This window comes from Panthera onca, chromosome E1 (genome assembly GCF_046562875.1).
Source record: "Panthera onca isolate mPanOnc1 chromosome E1, mPanOnc1 haplotype 2, whole genome shotgun sequence".
Classification (NCBI taxonomy): domain Eukaryota; kingdom Metazoa; phylum Chordata; class Mammalia; order Carnivora; family Felidae; genus Panthera; species Panthera onca.
This window is the reverse complement of record NC_138352.1, coordinates 32388170-32413035: the sequence shown is the minus strand read 5'-3', so window position 1 is coordinate 32413035 and position 24866 is coordinate 32388170. Positions and strand designations below refer to the sequence as shown.

Here is a 24866-nt window from a genome sequence, read left to right as displayed (position 1 = left end):
CCAGCAGGTAAGCTAGGCTCTGAATGGTTTCTGTTGATCAGCTTAACCCTCTAAACTTCTGTCTACCATAATCACAAACTGGAAACTTTGGGGTATAGTAGGCATTTCACTGCACAGGGACACTTATATAGTCTCAGGGGAACCAGTTCAGAGTTTAAGACTTAAAAATCTAAAAATGATGGTGAACCAGCAATCATCTGCCAGAAAGCCAAAGGATGGAGCAAGGGACCTTTGCATCAAGAGTCAGGAGACGAGAAAGGGAAAGGCACATTCACAGGTAAGCACAGGGACAGGGGGAATGACTGCAAGGAGGTTCAGAGACAGCCCCCAAAGTGGACCTGCGGAGCAAGACGGTCATGCGGCCTCTTGGCTCCATCACGAAGGGATGGGCTATGGAGGGACCAGAGGAATCATGGAGCCCACAGGGACTTAGAAGGAACCCCCACAAAGGAAGGCTGGGAAAGAAAATGCTACAGAATCTTACTCATGCACTCTGACACAACAGTATCTTTGCTGTTTTTCAGCAAATGTTCTAGAGTCCAGCACATCAGGAAACAAGTTTTCTTAAAAGTTTTAAAATGAGTTCCCTTCTCCCAGGTGCATTATCTACAGAGTCATTGGCCAAAGGCCCAGGCGGCACTTGTATACTGAACTAGAAGGTATCCTCAACTTCTTTGAGCCTCAGTTGTTCTACCTATAAGATGAAAATACTATGGCACAGGATGACATGAGGATTTGATAACGCAATTCACGGAAAATGCTGACCACACACGCCAGGCGTACAGTAAGACCTCAACAAAATATTAGCTATTAGTAATGAAAATATTTTTTATTACCACCACGTTCAATAGATAGTGAGTTCCCCATTATAGGAAGCAATCAAGCACAGGCTGGTGGGGAAGCTGCAGAGAGGACTCAAGCGTTGGACATGCAATTGGACTAAGTGAGCTTTAAGGAGCTTTCTTTCAGTTTCAAGATTATGAGTCTCTTTTTTAAAAAAAAATTTTTTTTTTCTTAGTGTTTTTATTTATTTTTGAGACAGAGAGAGACAGAGCATGAGCAGGGAAGGGGCAGAGAGAGAGGGAGACACAGAATCGGAAGCAGGCTCCAGGCTCTGAGCCATCAGTACAGAGCCCGATGCGGGGCTCGAATTCACAGACTGTGAGATCATGACCTGAGCCGAAGTCGGACGCTCAACCGACTGAGCCACCCAGGCACCCCTCAAGACTATGAGTCTCTTAAGAGGGCAAGAGCAAGGGAGAGGGAGAAAAAGAGAGGGAAGAAGGGAGGGAAAGAGGAAAGGAGGGAGGAAGACAGACAGACACTGCTCTCCTACAGGCACACATATCCTGACATGTTTCTTTTTAGGGCAAAGGACTGATCTCTTGATCCCTTGTTTCTCAAACCCTTGAACCTCACCCAAGAATGGTAAGTCCACCCTCCCATTGGGACCAGAGTTACAGTAGTGGTGACTGTGGCCTTATAGTGACCCCTCATAATTCACCGAGAAAATCCACCCACGTTAGACTGCTATGCATTATTCAGAGAGCAAGGGTCATAATTCCTCTTGCAAATTTACAGTTAACCATGGCAGGTTGTAAACATGCATCTATCACTATTCCTCCCCCAAACCCCACTACGATGACAGTAAAAGAATAAGCAAAAGATATAAAACCATGAAGACAACAAAAACACAGGTGCCAACAGCAGAGAAGAGATGGCAACACCATTCTGGAAGATGAAACATGGATGGACGAGTAGTGACTAATTCGCAGAGCAGCAGGACTGGCACTAAGTACCTGTGAGGAGGGGAGCTGAGGAGGAACAGACCCACTTGTGCTGCAAGTTCTCCAGAGGCTCAGGAACCGGAAGCACCAGGTACCTTAGAGGGTGGGTGTGCAGCCAGGGTTGAAAATGGGTGACTTGTTTGAAAGTGAGAATAAAAAAAACCCAGGTTGGCCCTGGTATTCCCTCCCTGAGTTCTCACATCCAAGCAATCACCCCCCTTCCTGTCACATCATAGCAGCAGTGAAGGGCTCAGCAAGTGCGGGGCGGGGGGGGGGGGGACCCTTAACCAGGGGGTTAAGTTCAAGCAATCCCATGGCATGCTCACTCTTAGATGTGAATGAATGGCACTGCTAGTCATTTAAGGAAAGCCACTAAGGCGAATCACGGAGTCCAACAGGAGAAGGGTGCTCAGGGGAAACAAAGAACACACGAGGGGCAGAGAAACCTCAAAAACCAAACACAAAAACAAAAGGCCAAAGCCTCAGAAAAGGAAGATAATGCACAGAGAAAAACAGAAAAAGTACTGAAGAAAAAGAACACGGCGCAAGAAATGCTTGAAAATGTTTTTAAAATCAATAGATGAGAGAGAAGCAAACATTGGAAAATATCTTCAGAAGGCAGATAAAAAAGGAGAGAAAACATAAGAAAATGAGGTGACTTCATTAAGTCTGATTTCTGACTCCTAATACAAATTCCAGAAAAAAGAATAAAGGAAACAGAGGGGAAAAAATTATGAAATAGATATACAAACACATTTTCCAGAACTGAGGAGATCTCGAGATCAGAGTGTCTGTTGAGGGGGGAGCAAAATCGGTGAGGATGAACTGACATTACCTACGTTATCACACAGCACACGCCACACGACCAGACAGGATCACCCATGTAAAGATTCAAAAACAAAACTTAATGACACAGATACATAAAACTAAGCCAACTAAAGGAAGGGAGGCAATTACTAACTTCGTATCTTTTTTTTCCCCAGGTGTTTATTTAAATTCCAGTTCGTTAACATACTAGTTTCAAACTGTATTATTAAAAAACAAAAACTTTTCCAAGAAAGGAACGGAAATCAGCAGAAGACTAAAGTGCTCAGATGGGGAAATGAACAAAAAAGTTGTAATAATATAAACAGAATAATGAATTAACCCAAAATTCTGATAATGGAGGAGGGAGAAGAGAGTGAGTGATGGGTGGAGTACAGGAACTAAATCATAGGAAAAGTCGACCATTAATATCTAAAGTTGAAAAATTGAGAATTAAGCACCTAAGCATATTATTTGGAAATACTGGAGGTCATTAACAAAAGAAACACCCTGAAGAACTGCAAGGGGCTGCTTCTTGGGGGCAGGACTCCAGGGGCAGGGCAGAGGAGGACAGCTTCTTCCTCATAAGCCGGGGACGCCATCTGAGTTTGAAAACTATAAAAATGCTTTTGGAGGTGATGCTTTTGTTCACGCAAAAACTGTGATGATGGTTTCACAGATGTATACTTATCTGAAACTCATCAAGATATATAGATTAAATATGTGCAGCTTTCTGTGTGCCAATCATACCCCAATAAGTTTTTTTTTAAATAAATATAACTATAAAAATAAAACTTTGATAAAAATATTTTTAGAAGGAGGGAAAAAAAGAGAAAAAGGACAAGTATGCCAGAGGTACAGTTGCTGATGAGGTCAAAAGATGTCCCACAATGACACAGACTTGGTTTTCCCTTTTTCTTCTACTACAAACTATTTAAAATTCCAGTTCTAAAATGGGTTTCCTGATTTTGCAGTTAGCCTGGAGGATAGCGGTCTTCTAAGGTTTTGGCACAATTCTCCACAGAATGGAGAAACACACAGAGAGGTGGGGATTAAAAAAAAGAACTCCCTAAAGGTGAGGACTCTCAAACTTTGAATCTCAGAGTCAGATCCAGGAGCTCCTCTGGAGAGTTCCTCCAGCTCCAAGAACTCAAATTCTGCCCAAAGAGTGGAAGGCTGTCTGCAAATGCCTCCATGAGCCCCGGTATACCTTGTCAGGCAGTGGGTGACGGAAGCTCCAGGCTGAACCCTGAAGTCACCACGCTCCTTTGTTTGGTAATTTCTTCCCTTCTTTTGTCAGGACTAGGGTGACCAAAACACTCCGGCCTCTCTCTCATATAGTCCCGGAGGTTAAAAATCTACCACTTCCTTGAAGATCCTTAGCAGAAGAATCGGGAATTGTGTCAAAAATCCTGCCACTTCCCTGCCAAATGCAGCTGGATGAATAACCAGAACATCTGCCTTCAACAGGAACTAGGGAAGGAAGAACGCCTGGGCCCAGTCTGCACCCAAGACCAGCTCAGTGGAGCGGGAGCACCATGGACATCCAGGCCTGGGTCTCGCCGGAGGCACTACGGGGGAGCTGGGCGAAGCTGGGCAAAGCAATGTCTGCCCGACATCTGGCTCCACGCCAACCCACCCAGGGCAAGGAGGGAGAAATGGACGGCAGTTATGAAACAGAGCTTCCTGCCTTATTTTTAGCCCCGAGAGGGCAGGACGGCCCCAAATGGCATCTAAGGGAGGAAAAGCAGCCAAGTGATCCGGAGCTATGGCTCTCACCCTGCCCGTATCACCCTGCCCGTATCACGAGCTGGACTCTCGGAGCCTCGTCTGAGGGTGGCAACAACAGTGGCGTCTCCTCACCGGTATCATGAGGATCTCAGGAGATGGCGTATTTAAGAGCCCTTGGAATGGTGCCTCACACACAGTCAGTGCTTGAATGTTGTTTACTGACCATCTCCTCAGAGCGAGCCTCGCAGAGAAGCATCCCCAAATGAGGCGGCACGAGTGGTAGGCCTCCGGCTCCTTGGATCCACGCCAAGCCCCCGCTTTCCCCAAAAGAGCCAAGGCTCCAAACTCTAAATATAGCTCAAGACCACCCTCTTCAGTAGTTAGCTGCGTGTGTGCCCTGCTGCCGTCCTCCGTGGGGGATGTGCGTGGTACTCACGGATCCGACCAGCCTGCCTTCTCCCAGGGGCCCCCTCGAGGTCGCAGCCCAGCACGGCTCCCCCCACCCCTCAAGTTCCAAAGAACCACGGCAGCAAGCGCTCACTTGGCATGCAGCACACGCTGCCATATTCGTCTCTCCGAGTACGCCAAGGCCTCAGCTCGCTGTCTCTCCTTCCATGCCACCTGGCACCAGACCTTACTCACGTGGACACTGACGCGTTCCTAGAGCCACAGGCGGCGCCCTCGTGAACTGCCCCGCATGACGGTCTCCTTCGGGGATCGACCGGGTGGAGAGCCCAGTCTCTTCCAGGCACCCACTTACCTCATCCAGCTGTCTCTTCGTCTCTTCTTCCATCCTTCGGATGTCGTCCATGGTCAGGTCAACCCACTTATCGAGCCAACAGAACAGCTGCCTGTGGAAGTTTGTAAACAGACGCCTTTCTTGCTACAGAGAGGAGGGAACCTAGTTAGAAGTTAGAACCAGAAGGCAGAGGCCACTGCTGCAGCTCCCCTCCCACGATCTCCGTGTCAACAACCCCACTTTCCGGGGGTGGGCGGGGAAGAGTGGTACCCGGCTGGCTTACATGGGTGAGTCCTTGGGTCCCAAAAGTCAGTGATTTTTGCCCTCACATGACAACAGGTAACGTCTCAAGTAGGAGGGAGCTCCCCCACAGCCTAGGCCCTGTGTCCAAAATGCTGGCAAGACAGGCAGCGCATGTGTTCACAGTTCGGCCAAGGCCCCCAAAAAACTGTGCCAAGTTTCCCTTCTTGTCTCTGGAGCCTAAGGCCAGGTTAAAACTGGCCAGCAGCTATGAAATGTGGCCCAGGAGCGAGGCTCTAACACATCAGAGAAAAAGCTATAAAAACGCCTTAGGTCTGTCCAGTTCAGGAATTGAGGGTGCTGGAGAATTTAGCTCATGGGCCTCTTGCCTTTCGGCTTCAAGCAAAGAGAAAGACTGAGTTTTATTTGAAGCTCAGTCATAGAAAACCCCTTCCTGTTTCCTTTTTGTTGCTTCAGTTTCCTTCCCTGTAACATGTGGTGCTCCTGGACAGACAGCATTCAACTGTAAGACAGTTAAGTGAAAGGGGAAGTGGGGTCTGGGAAATCAAACCGAAATATTCTGATGTCACCCACCTGAGGATAAAAGTCACTTATCTTGTTGGGCAACCACCACCCCCCCCCCCCCCAACGGGAAAGGCCTTACCCTGGTCACTCACCTTATGTATAAAGTTTTCCACTTTGTTCTGCAGGCCCCACCACTTAAACTTGACAGTGACCAGTTTGTATGCACACATGTATGGGCAGTCTTTCTGATTTACAAGTTCTTGCTGTATTAGAAACACACATATAGGCAGGCAGGTAACTAAGAGGGCAGACCTCTGGCTCTCCCTCGGCCCACCCTAGCCATTCCCCTCCTCAATGGCAGAGGTCTGCCCATGCTGTGCCCTGCCCCCTGGTGGTGAGGATGTGAACTGCACCTTCCAATTGGGTCCCAAGGGTCCTCGGCCTGTTTTGATAGACTTAAATTTTGCTGGGTCTTCCTCCGCCTTATAATCCTGAGAGAAGTGGTAGAATTGGAGTTGGGGTCGGAAGGGAGAGAAGGAGGGAAGGCGGGAGGGGGAGAGACACAGAGATTAGGTTTTTCCATCAGAATACACTTCATACCAGTTGAAGCTGCTGGTGTATAGAAAACATGGGAAAATTTTATAAACAAGATATAGAACCGTTTACATTTGCCTCTGAGGAGAGCTCTGTGTGATTTTCTCTGCCACAGTTTGTTTTCAGTTTTATGCGTATGAAAGTGTCAAGTCAAGTACTATCTGAGCAGGCACATATTTCCAGCTTAAGACAGAGATGTTCAACCTGGGATAAGCATCCGAATGGAAAGCTTTTTCAAAATACAGATTTTTGGGCTGCTGCACCTAAACCCCAGCAAATAAGAATATTTGCAGGTAAGGGCAGATTTTCTTTTTTTTTTGTTTTAAGCCTCCGCAGGTGATTCTAAAACCTGGCCATAGATGAGAACTGCTTGTCGAACCTGAAATCTCATCCAATCTCCTGCTGGTTCTGTTGTTTTTAACTGACTTGTTTTAATAAAATCATTACTGGAAACGTTCATTGTATGGAACCTATCCTCTTGTATACCATTGTTAGTCTCACTTCACTTATTTATAACGCGGTCAATGCTGTGTGTGAATTAACCATAACAGAAGTTTAATCTGTGGCTATTCTTCTGCACTGACTAATATGGGCTTAAGAAAAGCAACCTTACTCTAAGAGCTACTTAACGAAAATACCGAAGAAAACAAATCACACGCATACACACGAGTCATAAAGTATTTCCCAAAATGAAAATTATGTGTGTTTTAAAAAAAAAAAAGATCAACCTTTTGTGTCAACTATACTTAAATAAAAACAAATTAATTATTCATATCTTCCCCACCTCTGCTTATCTCCATGCACACAAAACCACCAGAGTTGACAAAATCCTCAGAGAGCCATAGTCTTTGTTAGCATTTCTGTTGGAGAAATATCTGGGTATGTTCAGTTTGAGAAAATCCATTAAGCTATACACTTAGGATATATAAACTTTGCTGTATGCTATACTTCAATAAAAAGCTTTTTGAAAAAGCCACTAACTTTTGAGGGTGGAAGTGAGGCTATTACGCAAGGAAGCATAGGATGGTTTTCCTGTCTTTTTGGAGACATACAGATCAAAATATCGAAGCACAGAGAGCGACTGGTCCAAGAAAGAGGTGTCATACCCCTGGGATATGGAGAGCAAACACTTACTTCCCACCAATGGGCAGAGAGCCAAATTCCTCTGCCCTGATCCCAATATCCCCCGTCAGATAGGAAGAGTAGTGAATGAGGAAGAAACTAAACTTTCCTTCCCTAAACAAATACTTCCTGGGAGCACAGCACTGAGCAGGACACACCTGGTCCCGGCTCTCTCCAAGTTCATGGTCTAGTAGTGACCGTCCTTTTCTGGGCATGTGCTGCCATGTGTGTTACTCTGATAAGCCACCACCAACTTCTTGGGGGGAGGGCATCTGTCTTTTCATTTTTCTGCTGGAATCCACAGAACACAGTCTTCCAAACATAACAGGCAGGCAATAAATGTCTTTTTAATTACTGGGTTGGAAACATTAATTTGAAAACTAGTTTCACGCTAAGTGTCATTTCAGCTGAGCAAATTATCCTCGGCACCTACACTGTCCGGTGATAATTCCCAGAGGCTAAACAGGACACATACATCCGGGCCACTATCTTCCTGGTGGAATCCCCCAGTCAAGACAGGAGAATTCTTAACACTACTTTACAAAAATAAACAATAGCTGAGACAGAACTTCCCTTTGAGCCAAGTTGGGTATGGTTCCCTGCTTTCTCTGACACTTGGAAGTCATTTCTGCACCTCAAAGGCCGCCCACGTCGCTAACCAGTTCCTACCTTGCTAAGTACTTGGCTTCGATCTGCAATGTCTATATATATGGCTTCCACGTGTTTCCAGGCCTCAGGCTCCAGTTTGTGCACCTGTAGGAACAAGGACCACTGTGTAGGTTTTGTCAACTACAAAGCACCCTTTAGTCAGAATGAACACCTAGGGGGCGCCTGGGTGGCTCAGTTGGTTAAGCATCCATCCGACTTCGGCTCAGGCTGTGATCTCCTAGTTCATGGGTTCGAGCCCCGCATCGGGCTCTGTGCTGACAGCTCAGAGCCTGGAGCTTGCTTCGGATTCTGTGTCTCCTTCTCTCTCTGTTCCTCCCCTGCTCATGCTCTGTCTCTCTCTCTCTCTCTCAAAAATAAATAAATACTACAACAGAATGAACACCTAGGAACAGCTATTCCTGTAGTCATCGATGTGCAATTCCTACAGTAAGGAATTATAGACAAAATTATCCAAAGGAACAAGAGAAGGATTTTAAGTAGATATACAAGAGAGAAGTAACACTCTGATTTCAGCAGGCCAGAACACTCAGGGCTACTTACAGCACTAACATTATTTCTGTATGTTCCCCTTTATAAAGACTACAAACACTTGTGGACATGTTCCCTGTTTAGCCATATACTATCTTTTTTTTTTAATGCTTATTTATTTTTGAGAGAGAGAGAGAGAATGAGAAGGAGAGGGGCAGAAAGAGAGGGAGAGGGAGAGGGAGAGGGAGAGGGAGAGGGAGAGGGAGGGAATCCCAAGCAGGCTCCACGCTACCAGCACAGAGCCTGATGTAGGGCTCAAACTCAAAACTTACAAATCATGAGATCATGACCTGAGCCAAAATCAAGAGTCGGACACTTAACTAACTGAGTCACCCAAGTGCCCCTATACTGCTTACTTTGATGCTTTTAAAAAACTTTCTCTTGCTTATCTTCCAGTCCCCTCCTGAGTAACACCACCACCACCAGGTTCTATGCACAAACATCCATGTAGAGAGATTTTTCTTTTAACAAAAAATGGTAACACAAATACACAGTTTTGCATCATGCTCTTTTTCACTGAACAGTCTACCTTGAAGACTGTTCTCTATTGTTTTTTTTTAAGTTTTTGTGTGAACATGTTTTATTTTTTAAAAATATTTATTTTGGGGCGCCTGGGTGGCGCAGTCGGTTAAGCGTCCGACTTCAGCCAGGTCACGATCTCGCGGTCCGTGAGTTCGAGCCCCGCGTCAGGCTCTGGGCTGATGGCTCGGAGCCTGGAGCCTGTTTCCGATTCTGTGTCTCCCTCTCTCTCTGCCCCTCCCCCGTTCATGCTCTGTCTCTCTCTGTCCCAAAAATAAATACAAAACGTTGAAAAAAAAAATTTAAAAAAAAAAAAAAAATATTTATTTTATTTTGAGAGAGAGAAAGAGCACGTACAAGCAGGGGGGAGGGGGTAAGGAGAGGGAGAGGAAGAGGGAGAGAGAGAGAGAGAAAAAGAGAGAGAAGAGACAGAGAATTCCAAGCAGACTCCACACTGTCAGCACAGAGCACGATGCGGGGCTTGAATTCACAAACTGTGAGACATGACCTGAGCCGAAATCAAGAGTCAGATGCTTAACCGACTGAGCCACCCAGATGCCACCCCACCTTTTTAAAAAATGTTTATTTACTTATTTTGTGAGAGAGAGAACAAGCAAGGGAGGGAGGGAGAGAGGAAGAGGGAGAGGGAGAGGGAGGGAGAGAGAGAGAGAGAGAGGAGAGAGAATATTCTTTTATCTTTTAAATATTTATTTGGAGAGAGAGGGAGAGGGACAACATATGAGCAGGGGAGGGGCAGAGAAAGAACTCTAAGCAGGCTCCAAGCTGTCAGCGCAGAGCCCGATGCAGGGCTCGATCTCACAAACCGAAAGATCACAACCTGAGCCCAAATCAAGAGTCAGCTGCTTAACCAAATTAGCCACCCAGGCGCCCCTATAATCTTTGTGGTTTAAAAATACAATTCCTCTGTGCCAAGCGTTGCATTTTAGACCAATCTCAGCTGTACGAGAAGGCCCTATAAGGAGTCTTGGAGGGGCGCCTGGGTGGCTCAGTCAGTTAAGCGTCTGACTTCGGCTCAGGTCATGACCTCATGGTTCGTGAGTTTGAGCCCTGCATCAGGCTCTGTGCTGACAATTCGGAGCCTGGAGCCTGCTTTGGATTCTGTGTCTCCCTCTCTCTCTGCCCTTCCCCCACTTGTGCTCTCTCTTTCCCTCTCTCTGACTCAAAAAATAAAAGAAAAACATTTAAAAAATAAAAAAAAAAAGAAAAAAGGAGTCTTGGAGATCATGTTTGGCAAATTAGAGCAATCCCATGCTGGTAGAAAGGGTCTAGGTACAGGCTGTTGCCTTCATGGCCAGGGAAGATGGGACCACGGGGAAGGCAGTGAAGGAGAAGCTCTGGGCAGAACCTCAAACGCCACTCTGCAGCCTGCAAGTCCTTGGGCTCTTGGGAAGTGCTACTTACATTCTCCTGGGTGCCAAGATCTGGTTTGTGCCAGGTTTCAATTTTAATCAGAAAGTCTTCTTTCATGTATTCATTCTGGAAGGGGGAAAACACCTTACGGTCACCAGCCTCAAAGGTGGAGAGTAACTATCTCCCATTACTGCTCGCAGGCGGTTGAGAGACTCCAGCTTGTCTTACAGTAACAGCCAACTTGACGAGGCGCCCACAACATGCTAGGGGCGCGTTATCTTGTTCACTCCTTATCCCAGTCCGCAAGGGCTGTAGTACTATCACCCTCGTTTTACAGACGAGGAAAGTGAAGTTCAAAGCGGGGAGGTGACTTGCCCAAGGCCACGGGGACACTGACAGAGCTGGGCCTTAAAACCACATTGGTCTGACTTCAAAATCCACGTAATTAACAACTCGGTCATCCTGCTTTAAGCACAGGGTGCCAACGGTTAATGTGAGAAGGAATATTCCTAACCAACCAAATGTTCACCGGCGCCCCATCGCCAGCCAGACTTTTGCCGAGGCCTGAAGTTCTCTTCTCAGCAAATGAACCCTTGGTGCTTCCTCCCTTGATGCTGTTTAAAACATGGCGCTACTTGGAGGAGGCACGCATTGACCCCGAACTCCTCAGCGGGCATGAGGTGGGCAGAAGCCGCCTCCACTGAGCAGCAGGGACGGACACCCAGATGTGGTGTCCAAGGGTGAAGAGAAGGGGTGATGACGGGGGGGTGGACGTGGAAAAGACACCCCGTTGCCTTCACAATTTTGCCAACAGGCAGTGCCGCCTGGGGTCCACAGGTGCGCACGTGGGAAAGCCACGCTCAGTCAGCTGAACTGAGGTTTCGTAAACCCTGAGAAGGCATGACGTGGGGAGGGCGGGAGAGAGCCTCGGGTCATCCTGTACACGTAGGACCCGTGGTCCTAACTGCCGGACCTACAAAGCCACATGCCAATGCAGCTTACGGCAAGAGGCCACTTTGCCAATTAACAAATTCCTCATTAGGAGCGAAAGGATTAAGCCTCAACAGCACCATGTCTCCTGACAGAGAGGAACACCCAGGAACCGCCAGTGTAGTGATATTTTAATTTCCTCTTTTCTTATAAATCATCTGCAATTCCACTCCCCCCTCGGAAATTCTTACCGTAATAACTGCTCCAAGGCAAGGACATGGAAAGAAGAGAGAAAAAGATTAATGAGGATCAATAAATATCTGCCCCTCACCCCCAGGGACCACGGTAGTAAAAAGTTCTCCACTCCCTGGGGCTTATGCCATGGTCACCCTTCAAGCCCCGTGAGTGCATCTGGCGCTTCAAATGTACCAACCCTCAAGGTTCACTCATACAAAAGTCCCAAAAGACCAAATCTGGAATGGATTCTTCCCAGCTGCGCAAGGAAAGGGGCCGGCTCTGAGGAGCTGAAGCCCCCGGAGACCCAGCACTCTGCCATCAGAGCGTCACCTCCCACCACCTCCCGGGGCACAGAGGGCGCTTGCGGCCAGACACTGTCTGTCGGCCTTCTGCACGCTTCCTGTCACTGTAACCAAATCTCGCGCCCTCTGTACTCCTGCTCATTGTAATGAGACCCCTTCGGAGAGCACGGATCAATTATTTACCAGAGAAAATGGCTGCAGCTCTAATGTCACTGGGGAACAAACTAGCTCTCCTCCTGACAACAGCCCAGGTCACTGTGTACCCTCTGAATTTAGGAGCTATCTCAGGTTCTGATGGAGGTCACACGGCCATATTGGACAGCTTATGGGGCTAACAGTCAAACTCCATAACTCCAAAACTGAAACTGAGGTTACCCCTGAGATTAAAATGAGGAAACGCTGAAATATAACAGAGAAGGCCCACCTTGTATAGAAACAATCCAAGAGACTACTGGTAATTTCCCGGAGTCCGACGAAAGATACTTGCAAGAAAGCACCCGGTTAAGATTATTAACTACGTGGCCTGTCCTGTTATCAGCTTGAAGGAAATCAGTTCACAAAAAAGGAAATGATAGGTATGATATCCACTGAGCGGGAGGCCAAAGAGGCCCGTTTGGCAGAAATTCTCCCGTGTTATACCGGAGGCAGTAATTCCAGGGCACATCTAGTCAGCCCATCTCTACAGTGGAGACAGCGGTGTCAGCCGGGACTGGTTTGACGATACGAGCCACTAAGGTCCTCCAACTAACCACCTGATCCTGAATCCGTGTACTCCAAGCAATGTTCTAGTAGCCAAGCCTCCGTGGGGACAGAATATGCTCATCAACGGACACGAGAGTCCAATCACTTAAGCAAATGGACATTTCTACCGCGTGTTGGCGTACTGGGTAAGCGCTGGTTTCCCATGTAGAGGGGTCCCCAAGGAAAGAACACTCTAGTCAGCAAACAGGAATACCAGGTGTCATTAGTTAATTCTGTATTTCAATACAACTTAATATATCAGCATTTGGGGTTCTCATGCGTTAGTCTTTCTGAGACCCTGAGAAAAGGATCCACTCAGTTCTGACAAACTAGGTTACTGAACCTATGAGGGTGATGACCCTCCCTGGCCTTTAATGTCAACTCAGGTGACCAAACAAGCTCCCCCAATCTTCTCTAGTCCTCCCTGTCCCTCCAAACACCTCTGCATTCAGAACAGACCCTTTTCTTCAAACCGCAACGCTAGCTACACTGGAAGAGTCTCGGGAAGCCCTTTGCAGTTGGGAAATGCGGCTCTCCAAATAAGACTTATCAGGTACTTTAAAACCATGGCTTACCGAGACCGCGTTCAGGCCCGGGTTAAGGTTAGAGGGAGAGGCAAGAGGAGAAACATTTATTTCCCTCTTCCTACTTTCAATCACAGGCCAAGCCCCCTCTTACCCCCTCCTTATCAGCAACAGGAGGAAAGAAACAGAGAGAAACAAGGTCAGAGGACGGAAAGAGCGGACAGTGAAGAGAGCATCACAAATCCGTTTTCATTCCACTCAGAGCAGGGGTAGAGCCTTCTAAAAGACACCCTATGCTCCTTTATCCATTCTCACCTCAAACTTTACTTCAGCCAGGCTAAGGGGTTTGAACTATTGATCTTTCTCCCACCAGAGGGAACTGGCCAGTATTTCTGGCTCCTTATTTCTATCTCTGAATTTCAAAAAACAATGTCTAACTAAGCAGATCTAAGATTCAACATATTCATTCCGTATGATGGAGAGTTCTGGCTATGAGACCAGCACCCACTGAGGAAACCAACCTTACTCCCCTAACTCCCTGCTTCTCCTCTTCATGGAATATTTAGAAATTACATTCTTCTTCTTCTTCTTCTTTTTTTTTTTGCTAAGGATCAGGACAATATGTGAACGGACACTTGGCATCTAGAAAAATGCCCGTGTCAGCTGTAGCACACTCTCCCCAGAATTACTCAGAGGACAGAGGCGTCTCTGAGTCAACACAAGCTCTGTACGCAGAACACTGACCCAGGCATGAAAGAGTCCACATTATCTGTTTATCACTTTTATGCCATGTTGGTTAAGGTTTTTATGATGCATGCTCCATGCAATTCTCTTGGACATAAAGAAAATTCACCTTTGACCCTAGGCCAGACACACCCAGCCACAGTGGGCAGTGTCTTTTAAGAAAGTGTGTGCATGCCTCTTTTCCAAGAATTTAACAATTTTATGCCCTGCACTGTTTAGGGAGTTGTGGTATTTGCACTGTCAGCTACTGCAATAAAACTCTAAGTGTTACACATCCCGGGTTCTACCGAAGATTGTCCATCGCCTGAAACAAAGTTCTTGAACCTCCGTAGGGCCACTGAGGGTTGGAGAGAGCAATGACTCTGTGCTCTAGCCTTTAGTCACTCCCAAAGTCCACAGGATAAGGACTCCATGGGTGGAACATCCTCATCAGATACAATCTTTAGGGTGTGCCGGGTTCCAACAAATGAGACAGGTGTTAACTCTACACGTAAGTAGAGGCTGGCAGGAGGGCCCCACAGCCAGACTGTCTATGCCAACAAATGCAGGTTGGCCAGGGGAAAGGCCACTCAACTAACTCACAGTCAAATTCCAGGGGACCTCTAAGGACACCCCCCACCCCCTGCCAAGATTTGGATCAGTACTGGCTTCGGTCCTCCAAGAGTTCTACTCTTAAAGAGCCTTCAAGACCTAAGAATCCTAAAATGCTAAGAGTCTGAATTACTCAAAAGGAATCCCAGAATGTCTAGAAGAGAAAGTTCTCTGTGGAGGTTCAAGTCTTTCCTTTCCAGAAACTCCAGATAGCCAAGATTAAGACAATAATTCCACCCCTACTCATACCTTGAATACAGAATATGCTGATTTTGTGTAAGCCTTCAATTCAGGGCTCTTAGCAGTAACCACCTTCCCTCCTTGTCTCCTTACTCCCCAGATCTGGCATGTATATTCTATGTGATATATATATATATATATATATAGTACATATCTATATAATACACACACACACACACACACACAGGCTTGACCCTCCCCCAGGGCAAGAAGGTCACCTTATAGGTCCTTTCCTACGACTGCCGCTCTCAAGAGTTCCTCAGACTCAAAGCTGCTTTTCAAGCCAAACCCAAATATGTTATATTTAACTGGAAATTTCAGTGTCTAACAATAAGGGAGTGGTTTAAAAAGATCACAGTACCCTCACAGAATAAAATACTATTCAGACATTACGAATTTAAAAAACAGTAGACTACATAGTGATAGGGAAAATGTTCTGAGTAAAAAATGAACAATTTAACAATTAGTACGATTTGATCTAAAATTTGTCTTTAAAATGTGTCTGGAGATGTGCATGTAAGCATTAAAAAGAGGATTAGATACAAAGACACTACACTGTTAACATGACTATCTAGAAATGGAAGAATCGTGGGTGATTATTTTCCTCTGTTTGGATGTATGTTCCACGATTTAAACAGAGAGCATTACTTCTGCAATCAGTAAAAACCATCATAATTATTATACCATCCCAACCAAGGCGGGCTGGTTCTATGCCATCCAGGCCATGACTCCTTGGTGGTTCCCACCCAGCTGGCTGCCAAACTGTACTAGACAGCACAGACGCTCACCACCGGCCCGGAGGGAGTCCCCAGACTCATCTTTTCACTGGCTTAATCTGGCAAATGAAGGTATGACCCCAAACCCTAATTCACTGCCACCCCTGGGCCTACCTGACCACACCCTCGGTCCACCTTGGGGCTCAAACTCCAGCTTCTGGCCAGGTCTGCACTTACCAGTTCTGCAGTAAGGGTAGGCATTCCATGCCTTTTCATGTATATTCAGGGCTCCCTCTGGGGCTAGCATTCGAACAAACGTGGGCACTTTGCTGTGGTAAGAAAAAGGGATTGTGAAGAAAAACGGAGAGGAGAAAAGACAGTGGGTTTTTATATCACATTCTTCAGGCCACAGCTTCTTCAGTGGGGTTGACAAGCAAATTTCCACGAGACAAGCAGGTTACTCTTGTGTGTGAGAGGCCACCTGTCAGAGCCTGATGCCCAGGCTCGGCTGGCTACTAACATCTACCCACTACTCGCCCCAGTACCTCACCACCCATCAGAACAAGACAGCAGGTGGGACCCTGGGCTACCTGCCATGGCTTGGCAGTCCTTACATTATCATTACCCATATTTTTTAGCTCACCAGGCCCAGGGCATTATACTACACCCTGCAAGGATGTGATAACTCCAAGAGTTCACCCGTCTAGGCTTATGGGCCAGTGTGACTGACAGGCTGATGAACTTGGAATATGGGATCCAAGATAATCTGATCTGCTTCGTCAGTTCTGGGAGGCCAGAAGGGCCTCAGGGCCATCTGACTCCCAGGACAAAATATTTCATCAATTCATTTTATCTCAGGTTACAGAACAGCAAGTACAGTATGAGCCCATTTTTGTTTGTTTGCCTGTTTGTTTTTAAAGGTGCATACGTTCCTCTGCCTTCGTTTTTAGCTGGTAATCCATGTAGTCTTTAGAGGCCCCAACGATCTCATCAGCTTTAGAGCCTGGGCCTAAGACAAAAGAGCTAAGTCCAGCAGAGAGCTGATTCAGGCACTCAGCAACCCTCTGAGATTCATTCACTCACCGACACACTCATTCAGGGAAATACTCCTGTGTGCCAGGCACCAGGACACATACAGAAATCACACAGACATGGCTCCTGACTTCATGGAGCTTACGTGCGAGCAGGGAGTCCAGCAAACCAGGCAGAGGACGGCACTGTACGTGTATATGCCATAACGGGTGAGCCCAGGGCTCTGGGGGGACAGAGCGTGGGGAGAACACAGTGTGGGAGGGACCGTGGGACATGGGGTGGGACATGGGGAGGCTCCTCAGAGAAAATAAGAATTACACGAACACAGAATAGAGTGAGTAGGACTGAGCTAGAAAGGTCAGAAGTGAGGTTAGAAAAGGTAGGAGAAAGAGAAGATTGGAGTAGCTGGTATAAGGTATGAGGCAGGAAATATAAGAAAACATGATGGGGTGCCTGGGTGGCTCAGTCAGTTGAGCGGCCGACTTTGGCTCAGGTCATGATCCCACGGTTCATGAGTTCGAGCCCCACGTCAGGCCCTGTGCTGACAGCTCAGAGTCTGGAGCCTGCTTGGGATTCTCTGTCTCCCTCTCTCTCTGCCCCTCCCCAACTCATGCTCTGTCTCTGTCTCTTCAAAAATAAATAAACATGAAAAAGAAAAGAAAAGAAAAGATGCAAAATCTGATCATAAAAGATCTTGTAAGTTACATCAAGGAGTATGGACTTTATCCATACTTTCGGGCATAGGGAAGCCATCCAGAATTTTTTTTTTTTTTTTTAATATTTATTTATTTATTTATTTTTTGGAGAGCACAAGCAGGGGAGGGACAGAGAGAGGGGGACAGAGGATCCAAAGTGGGCTCTGTGCTGACAGGTTAACAACAGTGAGCCCAATATGGGGCTCGAACTCACAATCTGTGAGATCATGACCTGAGCCAAAGTTGGACGCTCAACCAACTGAGCCACCTAGGTGTCCCCATCCAGAGCTTTTAAGCTGGGGAGCAACAGATCTATCTTTGGACAGAACACTGGAAGCAGAGAAATGGAAAGCAGGGAGAACAGTTAGGAGGCGCTGTAGTAAGAGATGATGATGGCTGGCAAGAGATGATGGAAGGCAATGGAAATGCTGGAGGTACTAAGGAGATGGAGTCAAAAGGACATGATGTGATATGAGGGACGAGGAAGAAGGTAGTGGGCAGCCCATATTTCTGACCAGGGCAACCAGACGGCTGACAGGAAGGCTTTGATCCTCATGAGGGAAGGTGGTCACGGGATTCAGCACTGTTGGTTTCCATCTGGTTTTTGCAGTTGAAGTTAAGTCAAGAGTGGTGGTGGCAGCCCAAAGTTTACCCCCTCTCTTTTAAGGAAGAGAGTAAGACGTGTCCCACCCTCCACATGTGCAGATCTCCCCTCTGACACTTTGGTTGGACCAACTGAGTCGTAAGAAACCAGCTGGTCTCTTCTCCCAACCTCACTCTCTCTGCAAAGTCCTCTTTAGGAAAACACAGAGACGCTATGGGGAAGGCATATCCTGAGTCTTATCCTAACCAACGGCGAATGTCTCAGTAAGGACTGGTTGGCAGTCAACTGAGTAGGGATGGAAGACGACGAAGAGGAGACATGGAGGAGAAAGAAGACAACGGCAAGGAAATGGGACCATGGCGAGATTTCCCCACTTTACAGTGTTGCTCTCTTCCTGGTTCCAGCACTCACAAAATCCTGGACCGCTCTGGGCTAGCACTTTTACATCTCCAGAGCATCAGACTATATTAAGTCAGGGATTTCACCAGACGAAAATGAAATTGATTTCATGTCTGGTCAGTTCAGCGACTGGAAATGAAGATTCCGGTTTACGTTACATGGCAACGTAAATGTACTTATTGCCACTGAACTTAAAAATGGTGAATTTTGTGTTTTGTGTATTTTACCACAGTTAAAAACCATAGATTTGGGGGGAAAAAAGGCATAGATAAGATTTATTTTTTCCAGTACTGGATAGTTTCTAAAACTAGCTTTGTTCAACTTCCATTCAAGCTGGTGTATGTTTACCATGGCTTTCAGTGCCCTTTGGGTCAGCTTAGAGTTTACTGAAATATGACTGTTTACTGAAATATATGATTCAGCAAATCTATGTGATTTGCTATGGATTTTGGTATACAAATAAGACTCACTTTTATTTTTATTTATTTTTTTAATGTTTATTTAGTTTTGAGAGAGAGATAGACAGCATGTAAGCTGGGGAGGGGCAGACAGAGGGAGACCCAGAATCAGAAGCAGGCTCCAAGCTCTGAGCTGTCAGCACAAATTTGGACGTGGGGCTCAAACCCATGCACTGTGAGATCATGACCTGAGCTAAGTCTGGCGCTTAACCCACTGAGCCACCCAGGCACCCCTCAGACTCACGTTTACTTATGCCTTTGGGGCACCTGGGTGGCTCAGTCGGTTAAGCGTCCGACTTCGGCTCAGGTCATGATCTCACAGTGCGTGGGTTCGAGCCCTGCTTCGGGCTCTGTGCTGACAGCTCAGAGCCTGGAGCCTGTTTCGGATTCTGGGTTTCCCTCTCTCTGCCCCTCCCCAGCTCACACTCTGTCTCTGTCTCTGTCTCTCTCTCTCTCTCTCTCTCTCAAAAATAAGTAAACATTAAAAAAAATTTCTTTTAGGGGTGCCTGGGTGGCTCAGTCGGTTGAGCATCCGACTTCGGCTCAGGTCATGATCTCGCAGTCTGTGAGTTCGAGCCCCGCGTCAGGCTCTGGGCTGATGGCTCAGAGCCTGGAGCCTGCTTCCGATTCTGTGTCTCCCTCTCTCTCTGCCCCTCCCCTGTTCACGCTCTGTCTCTCTCTGTCTCAAAAATAAATAAATGTTAAAAAAAGAAAAAAAAATTTCTTTTAATTAAATACGTATGCCTTTGATCCAAAAAGAGGTGCTTCAAGTTCTCTAGTAACCAATTCCCCAATATCAGAATTTAAAATACTACCTGCCCCAATTTCACTTTTAGGAGCATGTACTATAGATTTATACACATAAGTGCAGCAAAAGATCTGTGTAACATCTGGGAAGGATGACTGTCCGTCCAGCAGGGGAGGACTGATGAAGCAGACTATAGCACATCTGTATGACCTAACACTGTGCTCTCTAAAAGAACAGGGTAGAATATGCTGACAGCCAAAGACAGCTATGATATGACAAGTAACAAAAGCTCCGAGTCCATATCTGTACGTATAGTTCGATCCCATGGATGAGAGAACAATAAAGGAAATGGAACACCCATACATACACACACACACACACACACACACACACACCCCTATACTCACAGACCATGGAACAGCCTCCAAGAAACTAAACACTACCACCTCTAGGGACGAGGAACCTGGCGGGGAAAGTATTAAAAAAAAAAAAAAAATCTAAAAAATAAATTTAAAATAAACTAAAAAAACCTTTAAATGAGCAAAGAAGTGTCCTTTACACCCACTCCCACAGGTGAAGCAACCCGTGTAACCAGCCGAGAACCCGGAACAAAACCCCAGTGATCCACTATCTCTGTTTCGATCCCTGCCTGCCTCCCGGCCCTGCTGCTCGGCCACATACCTCTGTAGGTGGTAGATCTTGTGTGTGTACTGGCCTTTCTCGCCATCCTTCTCGTAGGGCTCGTTCACCAGCACCTCCACGCCTTCACCACCACCCGTTTCGTTTTTACTGGCCTCGGCCACAGAATACAGCTGCCCTACTTGGTACTAGAGCAACAGAGAGACAGGAGTCATTGTCAGTGCAGAGTCTTCTCGACAGGCGCACAGAGTCCAGTTGCCAGGAACTGTCCAGTGAGATCACTCTGGGATTCCCCTGCATCCAGGACCTCATTCTGCAGTTCCACTGGGACCTTGCCCAAATCCACCCACAGCGACTAAGAACGCTGCTCCGTGGCCTCTCTTTAGCTATCAGATGTGTTTCGTTTCATCCTTCCATTTTCCCATCTTCCAGCAAGGCTGAAGGAGCCAGGTAAATATACTTAACTTCACACCACTATCCAGGAACCAGATTACAGAGTCCAAGGCAGCTTCTTCCCTGAACCTGCCTCTGGTATTAAGACCCTAAAACCAGATCTGGGTCGGCCACTAGAATCTCTTCACCCCATTCATTCAAACAGATCCTAACACAGGACTTCTTGTCAAAGAAAGTTGCCCCAGTGCTCTGAGAAGTCCACAACCTCCGCTGTAAACTGACTCATCTACCTGTTTTTTCTCCAGTGTCGGGCAGCTCATCACCCTGCCAGCACCTCAGAGAACAGTTTTACAGGCGACCAAACCTCCTGATGCTTTCCAGATTCCTGGTAGCGCTGGGGCAAGTGGCCTGCTTCCCATACTGGATGACAGAGATTCCGACCCCACGGTGTGTGCCTTTACTAGATGGCAAGAACCTGGTTTTCCTTTATTTGGGCATCTGCCACCCTATCAAGTCACCAGTCAAGGTTACCGGCCTCCTCTGACCCCCTCAGGACAACCCAGTGTTATGGCCAGTGACCTGGGCATTGCCCAGACCTGGCCCTTCTGCAACCTTCTGAGTGAAGCTGTTTGGAGGGAAAAATAAGGCAAAAAGAATGAATGGCAGTAGTTAACGCAGGAAGTTATGTCTATACCGGAGGATGCATTTTCCCTCTTACTGCCAGTGCCACCAGGAACAACTATTCAGGGAGGATGAGAAAAAAAGGTACGTAATCACACTGCAGGTATAAAGGTTTTCCTCACCCTCTACGTTGCTCCCCAGACTCCTTTTACACCCAGGAGAGATAGACAAGGGGTTCCCTCCCTTCGAGATTAAAAGAGAGAGGCTGCGTCTCTGAGCAGCTGCCACTTAACCCACTCCCTGCAACAGCAAGGAGCAGAGGCAGCTTCCAGGGCTACTTCCCCTCAAACTTGGAAGCCCGCTCTACCAGGCAGCTTCAGAATGAAGCACTGCAGGGAAATTTCTGGGCAGAGTCTGGGGGAGGCAGCACACTAGGACAAACGGCTAGAGGCCTAACTTCCAAAGTAAAAACCCAGTATAAAATGCCAAAGAAAGGCCCAAGCAAGTGATCAAGGCTCAGTTAATCCCATAGAGAGAAACATCTGGGACAGAGCCAGTCACCTTGACCTTGCTAATCCTGAACAACATCAGTGCTGCCTCAGTGCCCCCGTGGAACACCAAGCTGTCTCTGTGCCTTTCCAAGTCCACCCCCTCAAGTGGGTCCGGGTTGGGCTAAAACAGGGGTTCCTAAGAAGGAGCATTAATTGTTTCAGAGAAGAGTCATAATAACATCTAACCACTGACTCAGCAATCCTGAAGGACAGGCTGAAGAAAGGGCCTGGTGGAGGGGACAGGGCTGGTGGCTGGTGGCGCTGCTTGGGGAGGGGCCCCCACGCAGACACTAATCCCCTTCATTTGGTTCCTCATCAGATACAGGAACCAGAGGGCAGGCTCTAAGAGGATCAGTCTGTTGGGCCGGCATCTTCCCCCTTTAATCTCTCTTGATATTCTGATCCTTTAATCCCAATGAGACAAGTGAAGTCCGTTCTGTTAATCCAAAGGGGTTAAGTAAGACTGGCCTTCAGAAGCTACAAGTGAGGGACACTTTTCATGCCAGAGGGTTCCCTTTGGCAAAGTGGCGCCACACCTTCGGAAAGCGGAAAGCAGCCACACTCAGATGGGGGTGGGGGTGGCGGGCAGACCATTAAATCAGACAAAAAATCCTTATCCATCTGAGGAGTCCAGCCTCCTCAGGCCTAGGACAATGAGGCCTGCCCTTGTCCCAAAGAACTAAGACACTCAGCTAAGAAAAACAGACTCTACCACTTAGGCAACCTGGGAGTGGGAGCCCAGGAACATGCAGTGGGTGGGCCTGAAACACTGACAGGCAATATTATCATGAAAAACAGCACAGCTGTTGGCCCCATCCACGTGACTGTGTCAGGCCAGGTACCACAGGCGGATGGTAACATGCATTTCTGGAAATGGGAAGTAAAACAGCCCTGCCCACAGGGAAGAGGGTGGGCCTATCTAAGCCAGGAACCACCGGTGGACACACCCTTGTCAAACATCCAGGGCTTTCTCCGCAGAAGGCCTAGAAACCCTGTGCAGTGTTAACCCAAAGGCTCTGGCCAGATAGAAACTAATTCCGCCCCAAAATATTGATTCACACCATCAGGATCGTTATAAAGACATGGCCTTCTCTTTTCTCCTTCTTCTCTTCCCCAACCTACAACAGAAAGCCCTGAGGAAGGGTGCCTGGCTGGCTCAGTCACAAGAGCATGCAATTCTTGATCCTGAGGCCTTGAGTTAAGCTCCACGTTGGCTATACAGATCACTTACATAAATAAATAAACTTTAAAAAAAAAAAGGAAAAAAAGCCACGAGGGCCTCAAATCAAGGCCTCCAATTAGGAAGTAAATCCAACAGTCATATGATGCTGGGCTGTTCCCATGGGAACCAAGAGTCATGATGGGTCTATTGATAAAGACTGAAAAGGTTGATCATTACTTGTTTCTTCTTTGGCTTCCCCATTCAAGATTTTCTGATCTCTGGAACTAAGGTTTAAGCCATCAGAAAAGCAGCTCCAGGGTGCCTGCTGGCTCAGATGGTGGAGCAAGGGATTCTTGATCTTGGGGTTATAAGTTCAAGACCCACACTAGGGCCACAGAGGTTACTTAAAAACAAAAAATCTTAGAGAAGCAGCACCTGCTTCACCCTACCCAAGCCATGTACTTGCTTTCTCATCAGTGGTTTCTAGCTAAGAAAAGGCTGACCATTCCCAGGCGGACAGATGAATCCTTAGCAGAGCTTACTTCCCAAGCTTCTGCTTAGACTTTAGGCTCTGTTCAACCTGCCCCATCACTTCCTCAATGCTGAAAAAAAAAAAAAAAAAAAAAAAAAAATCACAAGCTAAAAACTGCCAATTGCAGATGATCTCCAGGTGAGTTCCTCTTTCCCTCCACTCTTGGCCCCATCCTAAGTCACCTCCAGCCTTGCTGCAGAGTAGCCAATAGGTGCTCCTGAACAGTGCTGGCTCTCCCGGGTTGGCCACACTTCTCACAAATATTCCCATCCTTGTTCTATCAAGATACTCCCTGTGAAAAGACCCATTTTGCTCCTAAATGCTACACTGAGGTACTCCGGAGTTCCTGGGGGACATCTTCCTGACGGGGGTGGGGGGGGGGGGTGGGATCATCCTGTACAGCAAAGAGGGGGTTACTGGACTCCCAAGAGCTGAGTTTCAGGGTAAGGGACAGGCCGAGCCTTCCTGCTTGGCCTCCTGATTTGGAAAATCATCACTTTTATTTTTCACAAAGACGGCAAAGCCCCCAAGGAGGTGGGTTAACAGGAGCCCCCCAAGCCCAACACCTGTCAGCCTAAGCACAGGGTTCCCAGGCCCCAAGTACACGTCAGGTGCTTCCAGGGATAGGAGCATCTATCCTTTCCATGCCCTTTGCCCTGCATCCCCAGTCTGGTTTCTCTCAAGCTCCTTTCCTAGAGCTCCCAGAGCATGTTCGAGGACCACCTCTGGCTCCCACCCCCAGGTCTCCACAGCTCTTATCAGATTACAGCCCACCACTGGAGACGATCCTCTAGGGGGCCGATGGCTACCCACCCCCTTTGGGTCCAAGAAGCTTGGATATCTGTCTCATCTAAAGTGTGCTGCAGGCTCTGTTGGCCTGATTTCATTTTTCAAAGGTCCATTTCATATTTGGAACAGAGTGTAAGTTATCACAGGAGCTTCATGCTGACACCACAGGAAAGACAGTGACTGAGGGCACTGCGCTGGCTGACACACTTCACCCAAACTGGAGCCTGGCTAGAAGCTGGGGGGTGCAAAGACCAGGCTGCAACAGGAGAAGACAGTGGAGGAGATTCAAAGAAAGGATGGAACAAGGGAGGCTCTATGACAGTTTTCTGCTGTCCAAGACACGATTCTGAGTCAGCATGGCCTATGAACCTTCTTGGGGCAAGTCCTGCCAGATCCCCATACACAGGGACGTTGGGCCTAAAACCATAAAAGGACAGAGGGCAAGCCAAGCCCATTTGTTATTCCTTGCCCTCCGTAAAAGGGTTCGGGGCCTTGGTCTTCCCAGCGGTCACCTAGAGCATGGCTAGGGAGGGCCTCGGAGATTTCCTGCCCTACTGGTTTGTTGCACAACCAGACAGAGGGCCGTGCA

The 24866-nt window shown here is 47.4% G+C and overlaps 1 protein-coding gene across 1 annotated transcript in view; it reads right to left on the bottom strand.

Annotated features, from left to right (window-relative positions):
- The window catches only part of PITPNA (phosphatidylinositol transfer protein alpha), a 41171-nt gene that overhangs the window by 11955 nt on the left and 4350 nt on the right, over positions 1 to 24866 (bottom strand). Inside the window, exons 3-10 of the mRNA XM_060646910.3 lie at positions 20272 to 20417; positions 15892 to 15983; positions 11811 to 11818; positions 10681 to 10755; positions 8212 to 8295; positions 6240 to 6317; positions 5979 to 6089; positions 5083 to 5205 (exon numbers count right to left, since the gene is read on the bottom strand). Coding sequence (XP_060502893.1) covers positions 5083 to 5205; positions 5979 to 6089; positions 6240 to 6317; positions 8212 to 8295; positions 10681 to 10755; positions 11811 to 11818; positions 15892 to 15983; positions 20272 to 20417 — 717 coding nt within the window. The remainder of the gene's footprint in view (positions 1 to 5082; positions 5206 to 5978; positions 6090 to 6239; positions 6318 to 8211; positions 8296 to 10680; positions 10756 to 11810; positions 11819 to 15891; positions 15984 to 20271; positions 20418 to 24866) is intronic.